Source organism: Castor canadensis, chromosome 13 (assembly GCF_047511655.1).
Source record: "Castor canadensis chromosome 13, mCasCan1.hap1v2, whole genome shotgun sequence".
Taxonomy (NCBI): domain Eukaryota; kingdom Metazoa; phylum Chordata; class Mammalia; order Rodentia; family Castoridae; genus Castor; species Castor canadensis.
The window spans coordinates 79,179,672-79,197,823 of NC_133398.1; the positions used below are offsets into that span (position 1 = coordinate 79,179,672).

At 40.3% G+C, this 18,152-nt stretch overlaps 1 protein-coding gene across 4 annotated transcripts in view; it reads left to right on the forward strand.

Moving 5' to 3' along the window:
• The window catches only part of Pcsk5 (proprotein convertase subtilisin/kexin type 5), a 413,349-nt gene that overhangs the window by 308,760 nt on the left and 86,437 nt on the right, over nt 1-18,152 (forward strand). For all 4 annotated transcript variants that reach the window (XM_074052070.1, XM_074052071.1, XM_074052072.1 and 1 more), the window contains 4 exons: nt 962-1,064; nt 8,826-8,962; nt 14,582-14,782; nt 15,780-15,848. In XM_074052070.1, the coding sequence (XP_073908171.1) occupies nt 962-1,064; nt 8,826-8,962; nt 14,582-14,782; nt 15,780-15,848 (510 nt within the window). The remainder of the gene's footprint in view (nt 1-961; nt 1,065-8,825; nt 8,963-14,581; nt 14,783-15,779; nt 15,849-18,152) is intronic.

The following is an 18,152-nucleotide window of genomic DNA, read 5'->3' on the forward strand; positions in this document are numbered from 1 at the left end:
TCAGATAATCTCAGATAGACAATGTTCAGATGCTTATAGGGCTGTCAAAATTGGGGGTGGTGTGGGGTCAAGTGAAGGATATGAGTCTTCCAAAGTCAGAAATGATATTTTATTCTAAGCATGATCTGTTTCCAAACCAAAAACAAAAAGTGGCTCTCTGGATCTGGCTGAAGAAGTTTTTTTTCTTTTCTTTCAAACAATTGCAGGAGAGGAAGAGAAGAATGTGGCATGGAAGGGGAGGTTGAGTTTAATGAGCGGAGGCCACTCTTTGGATTATCACACTCAATGTGGTTTGCTTCTATCACCTTTGTCGTGGGAGTCATTTCCTAAATGTTCCAAAGAAATTTGTGCAGCTGGACTTGCTTCTGTGGCAAGGTTTCATATGTGTTTTTCCTTGGGAAAAATAACCTTTCCTTTAAAGGAAGAATTCTCTGGCTATCCCTTCACTGTTGCTCCTTCAGGATAAAATGGAGTTCATATCTTCCAAAGGTCAGCCAAGACTCAACTTTCACTCTTGACCAGTATCACAATCCCTCCCTCTCTGGCACACTCAGACAAGATGTGAATGGGTCCTGGTCATTACTTGATTTGGGGTCTCTGTAGGTCTAAGGCCTCATCTTTTAATGGGAAGTCAGTAAGTGCTCAGTAAAGGAGTCCAATGGGGAAACCCTCCTTGGCCTCCTACTAATAAAATCTGTAACACATATGGACTAGGTCCAAAATCATGTCATTGCCTCATAATGTTTTAAGGTTCCAACTTCTGAGGCCCCTGAGAAAGGAAAAATTGTTATTACAAGGTCAAGATTTAGGTCTGGCCACTGGAGCCATTCAGGGCCTTGTCACTCTATGTTAACTCCATTGCTTTCAGGCAGCCACAGAGAGTGCTGGCTGTTCTCAGACTGACAGCGCAGGCAGCCTTGTCATGTAGAAATAAAGTAAACAACTACATTTTGTTCCCCAGGAGAATATATTGATGAGCATGGCCACTGCCAAGTCTGTGATGCCTCATGTGCCCAGTGCTGGGGGCCAACCCAGGAAGACTGCACCAGTTGCCTCATCACAAGGTGAGTGGATTCTCATTATCTCCTGAGGGTGGGAGGTAGTAGGTTTCAAGGCAAGGCCAGGGAGGTGCTAACTACCTTAGTGACACCTTAGTGACACCCCATGGGCCTGCAGGAAATAGAACCAAACTCCTTCTCCTGACACAGATATCTTCCTTGGTCTGCTCACAGCCCATCTCTGTAGAATCCTCTCCCATCATGCCCAGTAACTTCTTCAAGGACCAGTTCTTGGGACACTGAAAGGGCTTTCTCATTAATGAAGATGGTGGCTTCGATGCCACATTTGATGCTTAGAAACGCATCTCTTTCTGCACACCTCAACCATCACTTCCATTTTATGACCAAATATCTACTGATTTCCAGAATCAGTTCAAGGCTAACTGTCCTATGAAGGCATTTCTGGTCTCTTGGCAATAAAATTAACCTCCTCCTCTTTATGCCATCTTGCTCTACGTGAGCCTCCATCAGAGCACTTGTGGCCTTTGAAGACATTTGCTTACGAATGCACTTCTTCACCAGACAATAAGCTACTTAAGATATTTACCTTTGTACCTCCAGTACCTACCACAGTGCTTGGAAAACAGTAGGCACTCAATGCATGAGATGAGCAACTCTGCTAATACACTGAGAATTTTCTTTTTTTTATTCCTTTCTTCAGTGGTACTGGGGTTTGAACTCAGGGCTTTATGCTTGCAAAGCAGGTGCTTTACCACTTGAGCCACACCTACAGTTCATTTTGCTCCAAACTTATTTTGGAGATGTGGACTCGAGAACTATTTGCCCAGACTGGCTTTGAACCACAATCTTCCTTATCTCAGCCTCTCAAGTCGCTAAGATTTCAGGCGTTTTTAATAAAGAAAGTTGAAAGGCTGTTGCACTTTTGGTCAACACTCCTCGGGTGCAGCATAGTATCTGTTGGCCACTGTGTTTGAATCATTTGCCTCACCACTGCTCAGCTAAATGTGTAGGAAGCAGGGTCTCTCTGCAGACTAGTAGGATGAAGCTGCTCCAGTGACAGGCTTGGCACCTCTAGAATGGACCTTCCCTCTGCTTTGCACATATCGTTTTATCCTAGTTCTTCCCAAGAACTGTAATATCCTTATGAGCAGGGGCTGTCCCTTTATTTCCCACTGTGATCACATATAATGACAATTCTAGAGATGTGTGTTTATTAACTTGATAATATGTATCATCAATATCATAGGTTGGCTTTCTGAATAACTCCCTCAGAAAGAAGGGTGAAAGATTAAATAAATTTAAAAAGGAAGGAACAAGGAAAATAATAAATGTCTTGAGAATTCTCAGTGCTAACCTGAGAATATTTTCCAAGTATCTCTTTAAGATAATTAGACCTCTAAATATTGAATTTATTTATATTATTAAAAACAGCTCACACTAAGGGGAGGTCACATACTAGAGAGATATGGTAAAAGAAAGAAGTTAAGAAGGTGAATATAGTCAATGTACTTCCCATCAAGAATGAATATAGAATATTTAAACCTGTTGAAAATCACCATAACAAGGGGATAAAGGTAGAAAGGAGTAAAATCAAGGGGATGAATGAATTCCGGTTACAATACATATATACATGGAAATGTCACAATGAAACACCTTGTAAAGCTATCTTAAACAAACAAAAATGTAATTTTTTTTACAAAAACAGAGAACGTGAAGGCAAAACCAGTCCTGTTTGGGGTGCTGGTACCAGTGGGAGGGAGGAAGATATAAGGAAAGGGTGTAGGAGGGAGAATGTAGTGGAAATATTATGTACGTATGTATGAAAATGGAAAAATAAGACCTGTTGAAATTATTCCAGGAATGGGGGAAGAGAAAATGATGGAGGAGGTGAATTCAATTGTGATCTATTGTAAGAACTTTGATAACTGTCAAAATGTACCCTCAATACAGCAATAATAATAACAATAATTTTAATGTTATAAAATATATATTGAATTTGCTTGAAAGCAGCTTCAGAGCATACTTTAAAATACAGACATTACCAAAATGAGGTTCTATTTCTCCACCTACTCCACAACATACCAACAAACACTATTGCACGTTTTGACATGTGAACTGGTAGAACACTTGAACACTTGTTTAATAAGGCAGCTCTAATCATCTAGGTGTGTTGCAGAAGTCCCGATTGTCTCAGGCTCATCAGAAAATGAGAAGAGAGAAAAAAATTCTATCACCATAAATGGTCATGTTTTAAAAATCTTAAGCCCATAGCTAGATATGGCACATGCCTGTTAATTCCAGCACTTGAGAGGCTGAGGCAGAAGGATCTCAAGTTTGAGGCCAGCCTGGGCTATATTGTGAGACCCTGTCTCAAAAGAAAATCTAGGGCCACTGATACAAGACCAGAGATAAACCTGCTGGGTCATTTTGATAGGTTTGTTGTAAAATAGCCTGTGCTTTACTTTTTGAAAAAAAAAAAGCATGTTCATGGTCTTGAACTAAGGTATCTTCTTAAAAAAATCTTGTTCCCCAGGGTCAATTTTCTTCTCAATACTCTGAGCATTACATTTTTTGTCCTATCTTTCTTCTTTGCTGTCAGTTACTTGCAAATCTGTCCAAGGAAGGGTATTGTAGCATGGTAATGAACTGCCTGACTTCTTTTCATTCTTCTGGTATTTTCCCTGAAGGGAGTTGAGAAGTTGAAAAGAAAGAAATTGTGTGGAAAGATGGAGATGTTGACTCATTTGTTACTGAAAGACTTACAAAATATTTTCCTTAAGTATTTTCCAAAATGTTTCCTGGATGGGGTCTTCGTTCATTTTGTGCTGCTATCAGAGACTACTTGAGACTAGGTAGTTTATAAACAATAGACGTTCTGGAAGCTGGAAAGTTCAAGAACATGGCACTGGCCTCTGATGAGTGCTATGGATGGGCAAGAGAGGGAGAGAACAAAAAGAAGAGGAAATTGTTTATATGAGTAACCCACTCCCATAATCACAGCATTAATCCTTCCATGGTGGAAAATTCCACATTACCTCGTCACCTCTTATTCTACCTCACCTCATAACACTGTTGCATTATGGATTAACTTTCCAATATAAACCTTGGAGGACACATTCAAATCATAGCAAGTGGAATCAGGTCCATCCAAGACAAATCAAAATTACCTGCTTTTTGCCCAGTTCTGAGTTCTTTAGCACACTTCTCCCTGCCTTTGAGGTCACACTCAGGGACAAGCAACAATGGGGAAATTTTAATACTGTATCTGAAGCAAGAGCTGGGCGGGTAGAAGAGGGAATACCCAAAAGAAGCTGGAACTGTAGAAGACATCGCCTCTGCCTGGCCATGGAAGGAAGAGGGAGGGTTTTAGAGGAGGAAGGAATAAATGCCCATGTCTGAAACATGTATCCCCTTGTCTGAAACTCAGTGGAGACCAATGGGAAATACTACTTACAAGTGAGAATAATTGAGCTTGGGCTGCAATTTATAGTGGGCTCACTTCCAGGGCACAGCAGGACAGAAAATGGTGGAAAATGGATTGGGGCTAGGACTGAGTGGAGATAAACAAAATAACTGGGACAGTTGGTCTCTCTGAGCTTCTTCCTGTTCTTAAGCTTTTGGATATTTTTAGTCCTGATAAAATAAAGATTATCTTCAAAGAACTTTCATCTTTGAGAGGAGTGTTAACATTTAAATTGCATATTTGCTCCAAAAACATATGGAAGGAAAGTAAGCTAGTGGGCAGAGAGATGAAATAAGATTGGGCAGGCACTGGTAATTGTTGAAGCTGAATGATGAATGCAGTGAGTAGGGAATACTGCTGTCTTTTACATAGACATATATCTATAGATATAGATATATCACCTCTATATGTTTATTTTAATGTAGGCTTACATTTTCCCATAATAAAAATGTTTTAATAAAAGAATTTAATCCCAAAGTTGTTTTACAGGAAATCAAAGTTTTAGAAGCACTTCTGTGTCCTGTACTTCTCTTTACACTTCTGTAAGCCTTAGGGTTCGCTGCTAAAGATAACTGAAAACTAGGAGAAAGCAAGAGCCCCCTTTGCTACTGTATTTAAATGCCATAGTCCCCATTGCCCAAGTTCATGTCCCAGCCCAGTCCTGAAAGAGATATAGGGTTTTACTGTGTTTATTGAAACACAGTAAAAGCATTTAAAAATTACCTCTGTTCTTACTCAGTCTTAAGGATCTTACTTGATCTGCTTCAATGAGCACAGAGAAAAAGACTTTTTGCCAGATTTCATTCTGTTACAACATTAAAGCACAAAAACTTGCATGTGTCCTTGCAACGGCTTTAATTAGGTTAAGCCAATTGGCACAGAAGACCAGTTAATAATGCTGACTTACTGACTCTTCTGTTATACTTCACATCTCTTTCTCACATACACATATCCACACATCTGGAGGACTTCCAAAATATTCAGTGTCAGTGTTGAGATCATCTCTGCTCCAGCTCTTAGCATTTGGTTCTACCACCTTCTTCCTTGCTATGAGCTCTATTGGACCTGGGAAGGGTCCCTGCCTATCCAAAGGTCAAGAGCATGATTCAGGGAGAGAAGCTCTTCTGCAGAGACCAGCTTGCCATCTCACAAATCCATGTGTAGGATGATTGGTGGTCCCAGAGACAACTTGACATTTTAAAGAATTTTTTTCTACTTTTAGAGAGCAAAGTATCTATTCTCCTTCACTAGGAGAATTTATCTTTTCTTCAAGTTTCTGAGCAATTTTTTCTTGAGAGGGATGGAGAGCACAGGGGAAGTAATAATTTCTTGCCTTCACTTAAAGTTATTTGTGTTCCCTATCATTCTTCCTTCAGAGAGAAATGTGCACTTCCAAAAATTGGGTGTGTCACCTCTGCCTTAAAGGGTGCAGGAGGAGAGTCGTTTGAAGCACGATTACATGGTGCTACTTTCTTCAAATCGAGTTCAAGAGGTGGTCACTTTCCTACAACGTGGAGCCATTATTCCCTCTTCTCCCACTGTCTGCATGGTTTTAAGTGGCTCCCACTGAAAGTGTCAGGTCACCTTTGAACCAATCATCTCTTCCTAAAAGAACAGATCAATGATGCACTTCACATAGCTTTCTCAAATGACTTTAGCAAGAAAACAATCTCCCTGGATTAACTTGGCCTGCTCTTTTTCTGCAGAACATTGAGTAGCCTCCTTGGTTAAAGTTCTCAGAAAGTTCTTATGCTGCTTTTAGGAAGGGTTGGGGGGAGGGGGGTTTTGTTAACTAGTCCCATCCAAATCATTCCTTGAAAAACCTACTGATTCAGAAACCAGAGCCAAAGTGGTGCTGGGACATTTCCCACTGACATTAGGGCCATCAGCTCAGCTAAAAATCTGGCCTGGGCAACCACACCCCTCATCATATGCCACGATGCAAGTTGCTGCTTTGACACGGACAGCCGGATGTGTAGAGCATCTGCTTAGGGCTAGGACTCCGTACCCCGCAGGGGTCCAAAAGGAATGTTCACTCCAGTGGTTCTGGGTACAGTGACCAGAATCTGAGAGTTGGGGATCCAAGAATAAGGTGGTCTCTATGCTGGGTGCTGACTTGATACCATTCTGTTTCCAAACTGATGAAAATGACAGAGTTTTGATATATAGGAAAGAATACCAAGACACCTCGTCCCCACCCCAATTTCCTCCAAACCTGGGATTGAAACAGCCCATTCCCCAGTTCAGGGTTGGCTCTAGATCTGGAAGTAGTAGGGTTTGGATAAACCAGTACCGGTCTGGGAACAAGTTGCTCAAGGCCTATTCCCTGCCTCTTGTGTAGTGCTCAACCTGAGTGGTGAAAGGAAAACTTCCCACTTCCTTGCAGGCCCATTCAGCTGCCCAGGCCAGAATTGCAACATGTGCATGCTATGTGCTCAGTTAACCTCACAACAGATACGATAACTACCTCCCTAAGGAAATTCTAAGAGATGCCAGTTTGGCATCACCTGTATTATTTAGGAATCATTTGGCAAAGTGTGCGGTAATCCAGATTGTCATTGAGCAGTAGTTCTTGAAAGTGCTCTTCATAGGATCCAGCAATCCCACTATGGTACATAGGCAAAGGCAATGTAATCTGTGCACCAAAGATGCCCCATGATAATTGCAGCACTACTCACAATGGCTAAGATACAAGTCAACCTCAGTGCTCACGACAGATGAATGGATAGAGAAAATGTGACACATATGCAGAATGGAATATTATTCAGCCATAATGAAGAATGACATCCAGTCACTTGTAGCAAAATGTTAAATAAAATAAGTCAGGCACATAAAGACAAATCCTGCATGTTTTCATTCATGGGAGGAAGCCAAAAAAAAAAACTAATCTGAATGTAGAAGAATGATTACTAGAGGCTGGAAGGGTGGAAAGGGAGGCTGGAAGGGTGGAAAGGGAGGCTGGAAGGGTGGAAAGGGAGGCTGGATAGGGAAAGTTTTGATAACAGTCACCAAAATACAGATAGAAGGAACAAGTTCTGGTGTCCCCAACACAGTAGGGTGGCTACCATTCTCAATAATCTAGTACATATTTTGTGAAGCGCTGGAAGAGAGGAACACAAAGGGTCCAAACATAACAAAATGACAAGGAGATTCAAATGATAATTACCCTGATTTGATCAGTGCACACTATATGCATGTACTGAAATATCACACTGGGGCTGGCAGAGTGGCTCAAGTGGTAGAGAGCCTACCCAACAAGCATAAGACCCTGAGTTCAAACCCCAATACCACTAAAAAGAAGAGAAACACCACAGTGAACAATGGGCAATTGATACATGTTGATCAAAAATAAAATTAAAAGTAAATGAATGAATAAGTAATAAAAAGGTTTTTAAAAAGTGTGCTCTTTGGGCTTGTGGGATTAGTATTGCCTGGGAACTTGTCAGAAATGCAAATACTCAGTTCCCTTCCCCCCAGTCCTGCAAAATTAGAAACTCTGGAGGTGGAGCCCCCCAGCTCATTTCAGCTGTTCATATTACCTGACTCCAACATACACTTGATCAACATTTTGTATTGTTCTGAGCAGGATTCTTGGATACAGTTGACTTTATCCCATTTGCTCATATGATTACTTTGCAAGGAAAGATGAAACAAAGGCATGAAAGTATTATCAGCACCATAATACCTATTGTACACATGTAAAAACAAATGCCTTTGCAGGTGTTCACAAGCATGATCAGAAAATAGACTACAGTACCCCATAGATCAGCAAATCATGCCAAAAACATGACATTCAAAATCAGAGTTCATTGATAACTTGCAAAATGCATAGGCCAAGTTTGTAATTAGCACCTAAGCTACAGAACAGTGCTTCATTCTGCCCTTCAAGAGCCCTAGGAACCAACATTTCCCTTGCCATGGGTGGGCATGCTGATAACTGAAGGAAGAATATTCTCTCCAAGATCTCTGGATTCAGAGGCCCATTTAGCATCTTGAAAGTTCAGACTTCCACCTGAACGATGGCTGGTTTTGACTGGAGCCTACAATATGGGTGTAATCCCTGTGAGTACCAGTTAGTCTACTTGGAGCTAGACTCAGGATTGGATCCTCAGTCAGTTTCTGGCATGCCTGATGTTGGTTCTAAACCTTGGGCCAAGGATGGGTTCTTGACTAATGTTTTACATGTTCTGAGATGATCAGTCCCTTTTGTTTCTGGAATATCCCCTAGTTTCTGGAACAATGAAACCAAATCTGTACAGCAAAACATGAATACTGTATGTTCTGGTTCTTAAGCCATTCTGGAAAGTCACCTGATAAATTCTAAAAGTCTGCTTTTCCTCTAGAGTCTTTGATGATGGCCGCTGCATTCTGAACTGTCCCTCATGGAAATACGAATTTGAAAAGCAATGCCATCCATGCCACCATACCTGCCAAGGATGTCAAGGAAGTGGGCCTTCCAACTGTTCCTCCTGTGGAGCGGGTGAGGGAGCCAGCTGCTGGCTTGCTCTCCTTACCTCAGACCTGTTCTCTTACTGCTGGCTAGTATTTAGGTTGATTCAGAAGCCTTGTTCTGGGATTGAGGGCTAAGACTAGGCTGCTATTTACTAGAGAACTTTTCATTAGACAACTGGGAAGTAACTGCTCATTGCCAGGATATTAAGCCTTGTTCACATTGACATAGATGCTGAGTCATTGCCCCTGAGGAAATGAGAGAAGCTAAGAGATGTTTTCCCAGAGAAGGAGAAAGAAAGGGCATAGAAACATGATGTCAGGCATGACATACACAGTAAAATTAAGACTTGTTGAGATAAAAATGAAAAGCTAGGGAATTAAGGAAGACACATTTGGCCTCTAAAAGAGAAACCATATTGGAGGCTATGTCAAGTCTTCTCAGAGCCACGCTCTGTGATTTATGTGTCATCAGAGCCCTGAAGGAATTCATGACCATTGGGACTTTTTGAGGCCCAGTGTGAATTCTCAAAGTGTTCTGCTGTCATTGACTTGTAGTCCATGGTCTCAGAGTCGCTCTGAAGTTTGACCCTTGACATGGTTCTAGTTTCATCTCAGATGCCTGTCCTCATGTAAGCCAGGTTCCTATTTTATGTGACTTACCTAATGCATGTTAAATGAGCTAAATTTAAAATTTGGGAAATTCTAAACAAAAACATGTACTTTTTTTGTTTCTGTTTAAAAGAATTAGAAAATCTAGCAACACCGAACTTACCTTTCCCAACGAGGTTTAGGGCTGGAGGTTGGAAGAGGCTGTTCTCCATTTGCCCACAGTCCCCAGCATTCCCAACTGTCTCCCTAATTCTGAGGTTATCAGTTATCATCATTATCACTCTTATATCATTTTTCTAGTGGAAGAGAATTATTTATCTTTATTCTTGTTTGCAGTAAGACTAAGAAAAATATTGAGAATATCACAGGTTAGGAAGAATTCAGGAAATAATACATTTCTATGTGTAAATTTTAAAGTATTGCCTTGTGTTTCATATGTAAACAAAGTATATCTATGTCACATTTTATCTCTATACTGTCTCATTCAGCTTCCCTTTTTCTCTATAAGGTAGTGATGATTACCTCTTTTTGAGTAATTTTGAAAATTAAGTGAGACAAAATAATTAAGTGTTTAGACCAGGGCTAGAAACATAGTAAGCACTCAATATTAGCTATCCTTATTTTTGTTATTTCTGTTGTTGCTTATATCTGCCTACTGCTCTGAACATTTGTGTCTCTCTAACCTCAAGACTTCCCTTGAAATGTCTCTGCTCATGGTCTGGATTGGTTCTTCCTATTCTATCTTGTTTTCACCATCATTTCTGCAAGGCAGCCTCCCTCGTTGTCTAGGTTAGACCCTTTTCACGTGACCCCCCGAGGAGCACTGTACTTCCCCATTCACATGCCACCATATTGGGTGTCTGTCATGTCCATAAGACTCGATGCCCTTTGATAGCAGTGAGTGGTCTCTGCCTTCTTTTGTGCTATAGGGTGAGCAGGAGCCCAGCATCTGTCCTATAGAGGAGGTACACAAATAACTGAGTGGATAAGTGGTTCTGTAGAAAGAATGTCAAGACAGCAATCAGTAAACTTGCACTCTTGTCTTGCTTTGTTCTAACTTCCTGGAGGACACCAAAACAATCAGTCCACTTAAGCCACTACTAAGTTGTAAAAAGAAAAATTTTTAAAAAAAGAAGAAAGGGCAGGTTGACATCTAAAATCACTTTCCCACGTAAAACACTCTAAATCTCCATACTTAGCAGAGAATTAGAGAGAAGTTTAGATGCTCAACAAATGTCTAATCTTCTAAACATCTCACAGCCATGTCTACCAATCTATATCTCAAATACTTTGGCATTTCTTCCATATTTTATATTCAAAAGGCTGTGTTTACTCTATTATCTTAAACATTTATTGTGTCCCTTCCATGTACAAGTTACTATATATGAGGTGCCATGGGAATATGATGAACTAGAGTGATACTCGTGATAATTAACCTTAACTGTTAACTTGACTGGGTTGAGAAGCACGTAGGTTAGTAAAGCACACCTCTGGGGGTTATCTATGAGGGTGTTTCCGGAGCAAATTAACTAAGGAAGAAAGGTGGTGGCACCATTCCATTGGGATGGGGGCCCAGATCAATGAAAGGGGAAGAAGGAAGAAGCTCCCAGCATAGCACTTCTGCTTCCTGGCCACTATTAGAGAGGAGACCCTGCTGTGCCACACCCTCCTCCTCATGGTGGACTGAAACCATGAGCCAAAATACATCTTTCCTCCTCTTAAGTTGTTTATGTCCGACATTTTGTTAAGCAATGAAAAGTTAACTACCACAATATCTTCAAGTTTACAATCAAAAAAGGAGATTTGTCCTCATGTATTACAAAGTAAAAAAATATCAGATAAAGACCAAAAGAGTGATTAAAGAAGAAGCATCCTGTCCAGCCCCAGTGAGCAGAGGATGCTTCTTAGAGAAAGTGTATGCACCAAATCTTCATATAGCAGAGTCTCTGCCTAGTAAGAGCGTGCAGTCCCCAGTTCAAGAAGTATTAGTACAGCAAGGATGACAGAATCCTTGATGAGACCATGCTAAAGACTTAACTGACAAAGTTTCACATCCATAAATGAAGTCTTTAATACAGGACTGAAAAATCCTCTGTTTGGAGGTTCCCTGTCCCCACATAAGCCTCTCCCACCAGGTCGTAGAGACTTTAACCCTTGTCAAATTGTAGCTTTATTAACGCTCAGGTGTGAATCCTGTGGGACACAGATTCTAGTTATGGTGGTAAAAATTTTAAAGCTCTTCTAGTGTATCCTCTGCCAAATTAGACTCTAAAGCCAAATTCACACAGTTACATAATAGCTATAGTAAGCAAAATATTGAAGAAAACTTCATGAAGTTTATCTTCAGAGGTCCTTGGCCTTTCTTTCATCCCTCCCATGGTCCTTTTTAATGCATGCCTTCATCTTTCAACCTTCCTTTCTTCCTACAGATTTCAGTGTCTTCACACAGGTCTGCCTTGTCTTCTCACAAGATCAGCTGTCAAGATTTGCTCTGAATACCTGAACGCCAATTTGAACCTCTTTCAGTTCCTTGCACCTTCATTTTTGTCTCATATCCTCCCATATTAGATTCTAGGGCCTAGCAAAGATGTCAGCCCTTATACTGCTGGAACCAGTTTCTCTTACATGCTATTATAATATTTTAAATTTGAAGACCTTGGTCAAGAAGTCAAAAGCTATGACTGCTATTTAAATCCTGGGCTTTTTGAATTATCATCCATAACTAAGTGAGATGGTATACAACATAGGCTATTTGAAATCTGACAACTCTTGACAAAACCCCAGAGCAAACCTGGGAGGAGAGCAGACCATTGTCAAAGACTCTAAGTGAACTTCCTTTATGGGGCCTGTTTTTGTGGGTTTTTTGTTTTGGTTTGGTTTTGGTTGTACTAGGGTTTGAGCTCAGGACCTCATGCTTGCTAGGCAGGCATGCTACCACTTAATCCACCCCACCAGTCCTTTTTTGTGTTGAATATTTTCAAGATAGGGTCTCTCAAATTATTTGCCCAGACTGGCTTGAAACAGAGATCATCCTGATCTCTGCCTCCCAAGTAGCTAAGATTATAGGAGTGAGTCACTGGCAACTGGCTAAAAATAGAATTGACGAACATATCCTCTGATGTCTGAGCCCATGGTTGTCAATTTGATTTTAAGGCTGTTGATCCAGGTGAATATATGGAAAAAATTGAATATTGTCAAATATAAATTCACTCTCTCACTCGTTCAATCAGTCATTCAATAAATATGTATTTAGAGGAGCTGGAGGTATGGCTCAAGTGGTAAAGCACCTGCCTAGCTAGCACAAAGTCCTGAGTTTAAACCCCAATATTACCCAAAAACATGTATGCAGAATTTAATGGAACCAGATCTTGCCCTCAAACCCCTGGATCTAGAGTTGGTGTCCTATGAAGAAGTACAGGATATACAGCAACCACTGAACAGAGGCACGTTAGACTTCCTCCCTACTGTTCCTCAGCTCTTCTCGCCTACAACTGAGAAGTTGTGGTGCTCTAAAAAAAAAAAGAAAAAAACAGTATTGTTTATGTAAGAATCAGGGTGGAAATGGAGTTTTCTGGGGTTTCATGGAGGGTCTGAGAAGAACCTAACTTGGAAGGTTGACCCTCTGTGGTCCCCTGAAACTCCAGGTTCTACCAGATGAGTTTTGTGCTCAACAACATTGGTCTAAGCTAACAGCATCACCAAATGCATGCTGTGTGCTCTCACTTTTCCCCATAGACTATAATCTTCTAAGTTGAACTTGCAAACAGTTGATACTTTTTTCTAGTACTTCTGTGGAATCCATTTTCTTGGCCCCACAGAAACCAGTAGACTTTGGTATAAATTTACAATAAAAAACAGGTAGTATGAGAGTCCATAATCTAACAATATGTTATTAAAATTATATTTGAATTAAATGAGAAAAATTAGGACAAACCATTTGAAAGTGTCACATTTGTAAGTAAAAAAAAAAAATAGCCAGACATCAGCAAATTCACATGGTTCCATCTAACATTACACCAACTTTCAGTTCTGCACTTGCAACAGGGGGTTTGTGCTATCTTTATCCACAAACTCAGCAGTCTTGAATCATCGAAGGTCAATGGTTTTGGATCTCCAGGTGGTGAATCACGTGATGAGTAAACACTAGACCCAGGTTATTCTGGGTAATATAGATTGCCTGCTTTTCAGAGGTAGGGGCATATGGGAAATCTGATTCAGAGAAGATGGATACTCTGAGCACACTCAGCACAAAAACTCCAAGAGGCTAGAAGAAGTAGAAAACCTCTAGGTGCATCCGTAATATTAATCTTACTGTTGTTTTTTAGACTCTTGATGAAGTATAATCTTTTATCACTAATTGTGATGTTTTATAACTAACCAAATTGTTCCATTCCCTCCAAGAACAAATTCCCATAGTCTATCATGTTGGAAGTAGTACTGATTCTTTCCATATAGAGCCCAAGGTTGGTGGAGATCAAAAACCCTCAGGGATGCACGTAAAGAAGCCAAAGAGGTGTGCTTGATCTAGTGCTTCAGTGAGGATGGAATTCTGAAATTGGTAACTTTGCAAAAGTTCAGACCTTAGTTAACACAAGAATGTGATTTTGATAACAATTCCAAATCATTTTTAAAGCTTGAGCTTTTATGAAGCATGTCTTACCATTAAGCATGTGTTTATTCTTATGGGATCTTTGCAATGTCCAAGTCTGAGAAGTTCTACAGATACCAAAAGAGCCCTTGGGAAATTGTAGTTATTCACAGAGCATGGTTTGTGATTTTTTTGCAATGACATCCCAGATAGTAGTCACTGTTCACTCAGATATATAAAATATTGGAAAATGATTCCCTGCAAGGAAAACTTTTCAACAACAAGGATATAGATATTGCACTTTTCATTAAATACATTCTTCCACTCCTGATCCCCTAGGAACAAAAGCACTCAGTCGTTTCTTTTCTTAATAAAATGTCCTACATTATATTAGCTTCATGGCTGATTTTGTACATTTTCTGTCTTTCCATTGCTCCTCCAACTGTTCAGACACACATGATCGAGAGCTATTCCTATACCAGGGTGAGTGTCGCGAGAGCTGCCCAGTGGGCCACTACCCCACCAAGGAACACACCTGTCTGCCCTGCCCAGACAACTGTGAGCTTTGCTACCACCCACATGTCTGCACCAGATGCATGAGCGGTTACTTCCTAGTGTCTACCACCTGCCAGAAATTGGAATGCGGACAAGGTGAGGCTACTCTGGGGCCCCTGACTGTATCCCTGGTTGTCCTGGAGACTTGAATTACCTATGTGGCTTTAGTATCATCACATGGGGTGACTTTAGATGACTCTATGTCTGTGGTAGCTGCCATTCCTTTCCCCTCTGCCCTTTCCCTGGGTTTCCCCTAAAGTCCAGGTCACGTAGAAAGTGGTCAGGGGAGGTTTGTGCACAGGATATAATGGAGAGAAAATTAGGCTAGAATTTCAATGCCTTGGCCAAGTTTTCTCCTTTCCAATTACTAAATATGAGACCCTGGACAAAACTAATCTAATTTTTCCATGCCTTGAGGTCATCATTTAAGAAGGGAAAAGCAAGACAGTCACTGTGAGAAGCCAGTGAGAATCAGCCTACTTACACCTACTTGAAAATATTCAAATAGCCTGTGAATTATATGTGCTACTGTGACTGCCCATTCTTACCTTTTATAGAAACAAGGAAATTAGAAAGCAACGCAGTTCGTGCTCTCTTCTTTATAAGAATGCCACAGATTATTACCCTGCATTGAATAAGGGTTATGCGTTGTCCAGTGCTACAGCTCGAAGATGTTTCTAGACTAATTAAGACACTTCTTTTAATTTTTCCTCAATGTTTACAGTTACAGCGAAAGATTGAAAACTTTTTAAAAATGTATTTAGTAGCCCAGATAAAAAGAATAGGAGCCTACTCATTTACATAACTAGAAGCAGAACTGATTTCTTTAATAAAATTCACCAAATTGACTTTACAACTACTTCGATGGTCTATAGTCCAACTTTGTTCTACTTGCACCCAATTAAGCTAATCCAATCTATTAAATTAATAGAGAGAGATAAAAGGTTCATGACAAGTATATCCTTAGGGTGGTTTTGATTTCATAACTGATCTGTGATTTACTTAAAAATAAGGTTCACACCAACATAGTTTCATAGCAATTCATGGGTCTCCACTTAATGGAAATGAGTTGGCTTTTATTCCTCTCATGTAGGTGAAGTCCAAGATTCTGACTATGAAGAATGTATGCCTTGCGAGGAAGGATGTCTGGGATGCAGCATAGGTATGTCACCTTCCTTTATTACTTAAATAATAGCCGTGTGTCCTTTTTCACGCACATTCATCCTGTCATCGCTTCAGTAGGACTCTTGTCATGTTGTCATCATCAGTGCGCTGTCAACATCCATTAAATAGGCTTACTCTAATAGATAGGCTACTTATCTTCATGAAAGTCATGGCGTTGGGGCCGCAGTTCAGTGGCAGAATGCTTACCCAGCATGTGCAAGGACCTGCGTTCAATTCCCAACCCTGCAAATTGGGACACAGTGGTGACTTTCTCTCTGGTTGTTAGCTAGTCTACAGGAATACCTCTCATCAACCATGTGTCAAGATACCTGAGACTCAGCCACATCTTGGTTTCTCCTGGTGACAAAATTTGAAGATTATTAATGAATATACCCCTGCAAAGAAATGCATACTTAATCTAAGTCCCCTGGTGTGTGAAACACAAAAGCTATAGGAAGATAAATGGGGAAATTCCCTTTACAAAAGTAAGCTGGTTGTCTGGCTCTTATGATAGTCCTTGCAGAAGAATGCACTTTGGTGACAGTGGAGTGGGCATGCCCAAATTGCAGGAAAAGTAGATGAAATGCTCTAATTCCAGTCAGTGGCCCCTCCTTTCTCTTCCTCTCACACTCCTGGTTCTCTGGTAGAAGGGCAATGGGGGCAATTTACACAGCACAGAACCAGAACCATTGGATCGGATGGAAAATGGAAAATAGGGAGGCCACCAAATTCCAAGATTGTATCATAACGTAAGTTTGGGCAAGATATAGAAAATAACATATAAAATCTGTGAAAAGAAACTCCGAGTAAAGTAAATGTTCATGGAATAATTCCCTTCACTGGGCTTCTGGGAAGGCCTCTAGTGCTTCTAAAACACTACTGTGCACACAAGTCATGTGGGATTTGGTAAAGTGCACATTCCAACTCTCTGCTTTAATGTGGGCTTGAGAATTTGTATTTCTAAGAAAGCTGCCTGGTGGGGTCACTACAGTGTTCCCTAGATCTGTGAACTGACAAGGGATCTGATTGTGCCAGAAATGAAGTGTGCTTTTTATTGGATTTATCTAATAGATTTCCTTAATTCTTAAATATTATATATGAATTACAACTTATCTAATGGCTGTTAGCTACCTCTCCTTGCCTTAAGTGGAAATGTATATTAATATAGATAACTTCAAAATAGAATTTCTAGAAACTAAAATATCTATAACTCCAAAATAGAACTTCTGGAAACTTAAATACCATTCCTTCATTGTCTTCCATCATGAAATGAGGCTAATAGTGAGGGAAATGCAATAGAATATTAAAGTGACACTTCAGAGAGAGGTAACATTTAGAGGCAAAGATCTGAGGGTACAATGTTAATTATCGGGGAAAAGCAAAAGTAAATTAAAACATAAGCAATAAAAATACTAAAAAAAAGCAACATATACATTATTTCATGAATTTTTATTATATTTTTATTACATATACATATAAGCAAATTACAACGTCCCTTAGCAATGATAAACGTTTTAACTCTCTTGAGTTCACTTTTTGTCCATTTCAGACCTGTTTTTGGTTTCATACTCCAGCTGACATCTATAGTTTCCTTTTGCACCTTTGATATTGTATATTGTGTGCTTGTGCTAGCATCTTTGTGTGTGTGTCTGACCTAAACATAAGACATTGTGACTCTCTTGACTGTGTTCAGCGATGACAGTGGAACGAGTCCACACAACAAGTTAAACAGATAAAGGAGTTGCTCCTTCTGCATCTTTAAAATAACTTAGGTGGAGTGTATGAATGTGTGTGAACTCATGCTGGGATGCAGGTCAGTGAGGATCTTAGCATGAAGGTAGAAACAGTGACAAGACAGTATGATCACCGCCTAGTGATCTAGGTTGTGCTCACTCTCTCCCTAGCTGACCCAGCAAAGGATGAGACAAGGTAAAGCCATGGGAAAAGGAGTTCCATGCTTGGAGGGGGGGAATTCAAGTATGATATATTTGAGAGACTGTAAGAACCTTTGTAAATGCCACAATGCCCCTACCCAGCACAACAATAAAGAAGAGGAGAGAAAAGGAGTTCCATGAAGATACAGCCCATGGAGGGACTCAAAAGCTGAAAGAAATGGTTTGCTAAGAGAGATAAGTCAGAGTTTGGTCTACTTTATGAAGTGCTATTGAAATAGCCAGCCCATTCACTCCTTCAAGAAATTTTAGTTGTCTACTGATGCTACATGCTCATGGTGGCACTGGGAATTCAAAGGTGATATGCCTGGGGTCCTGCTCTAAGGATTCCTGTCATAAACCACATACTT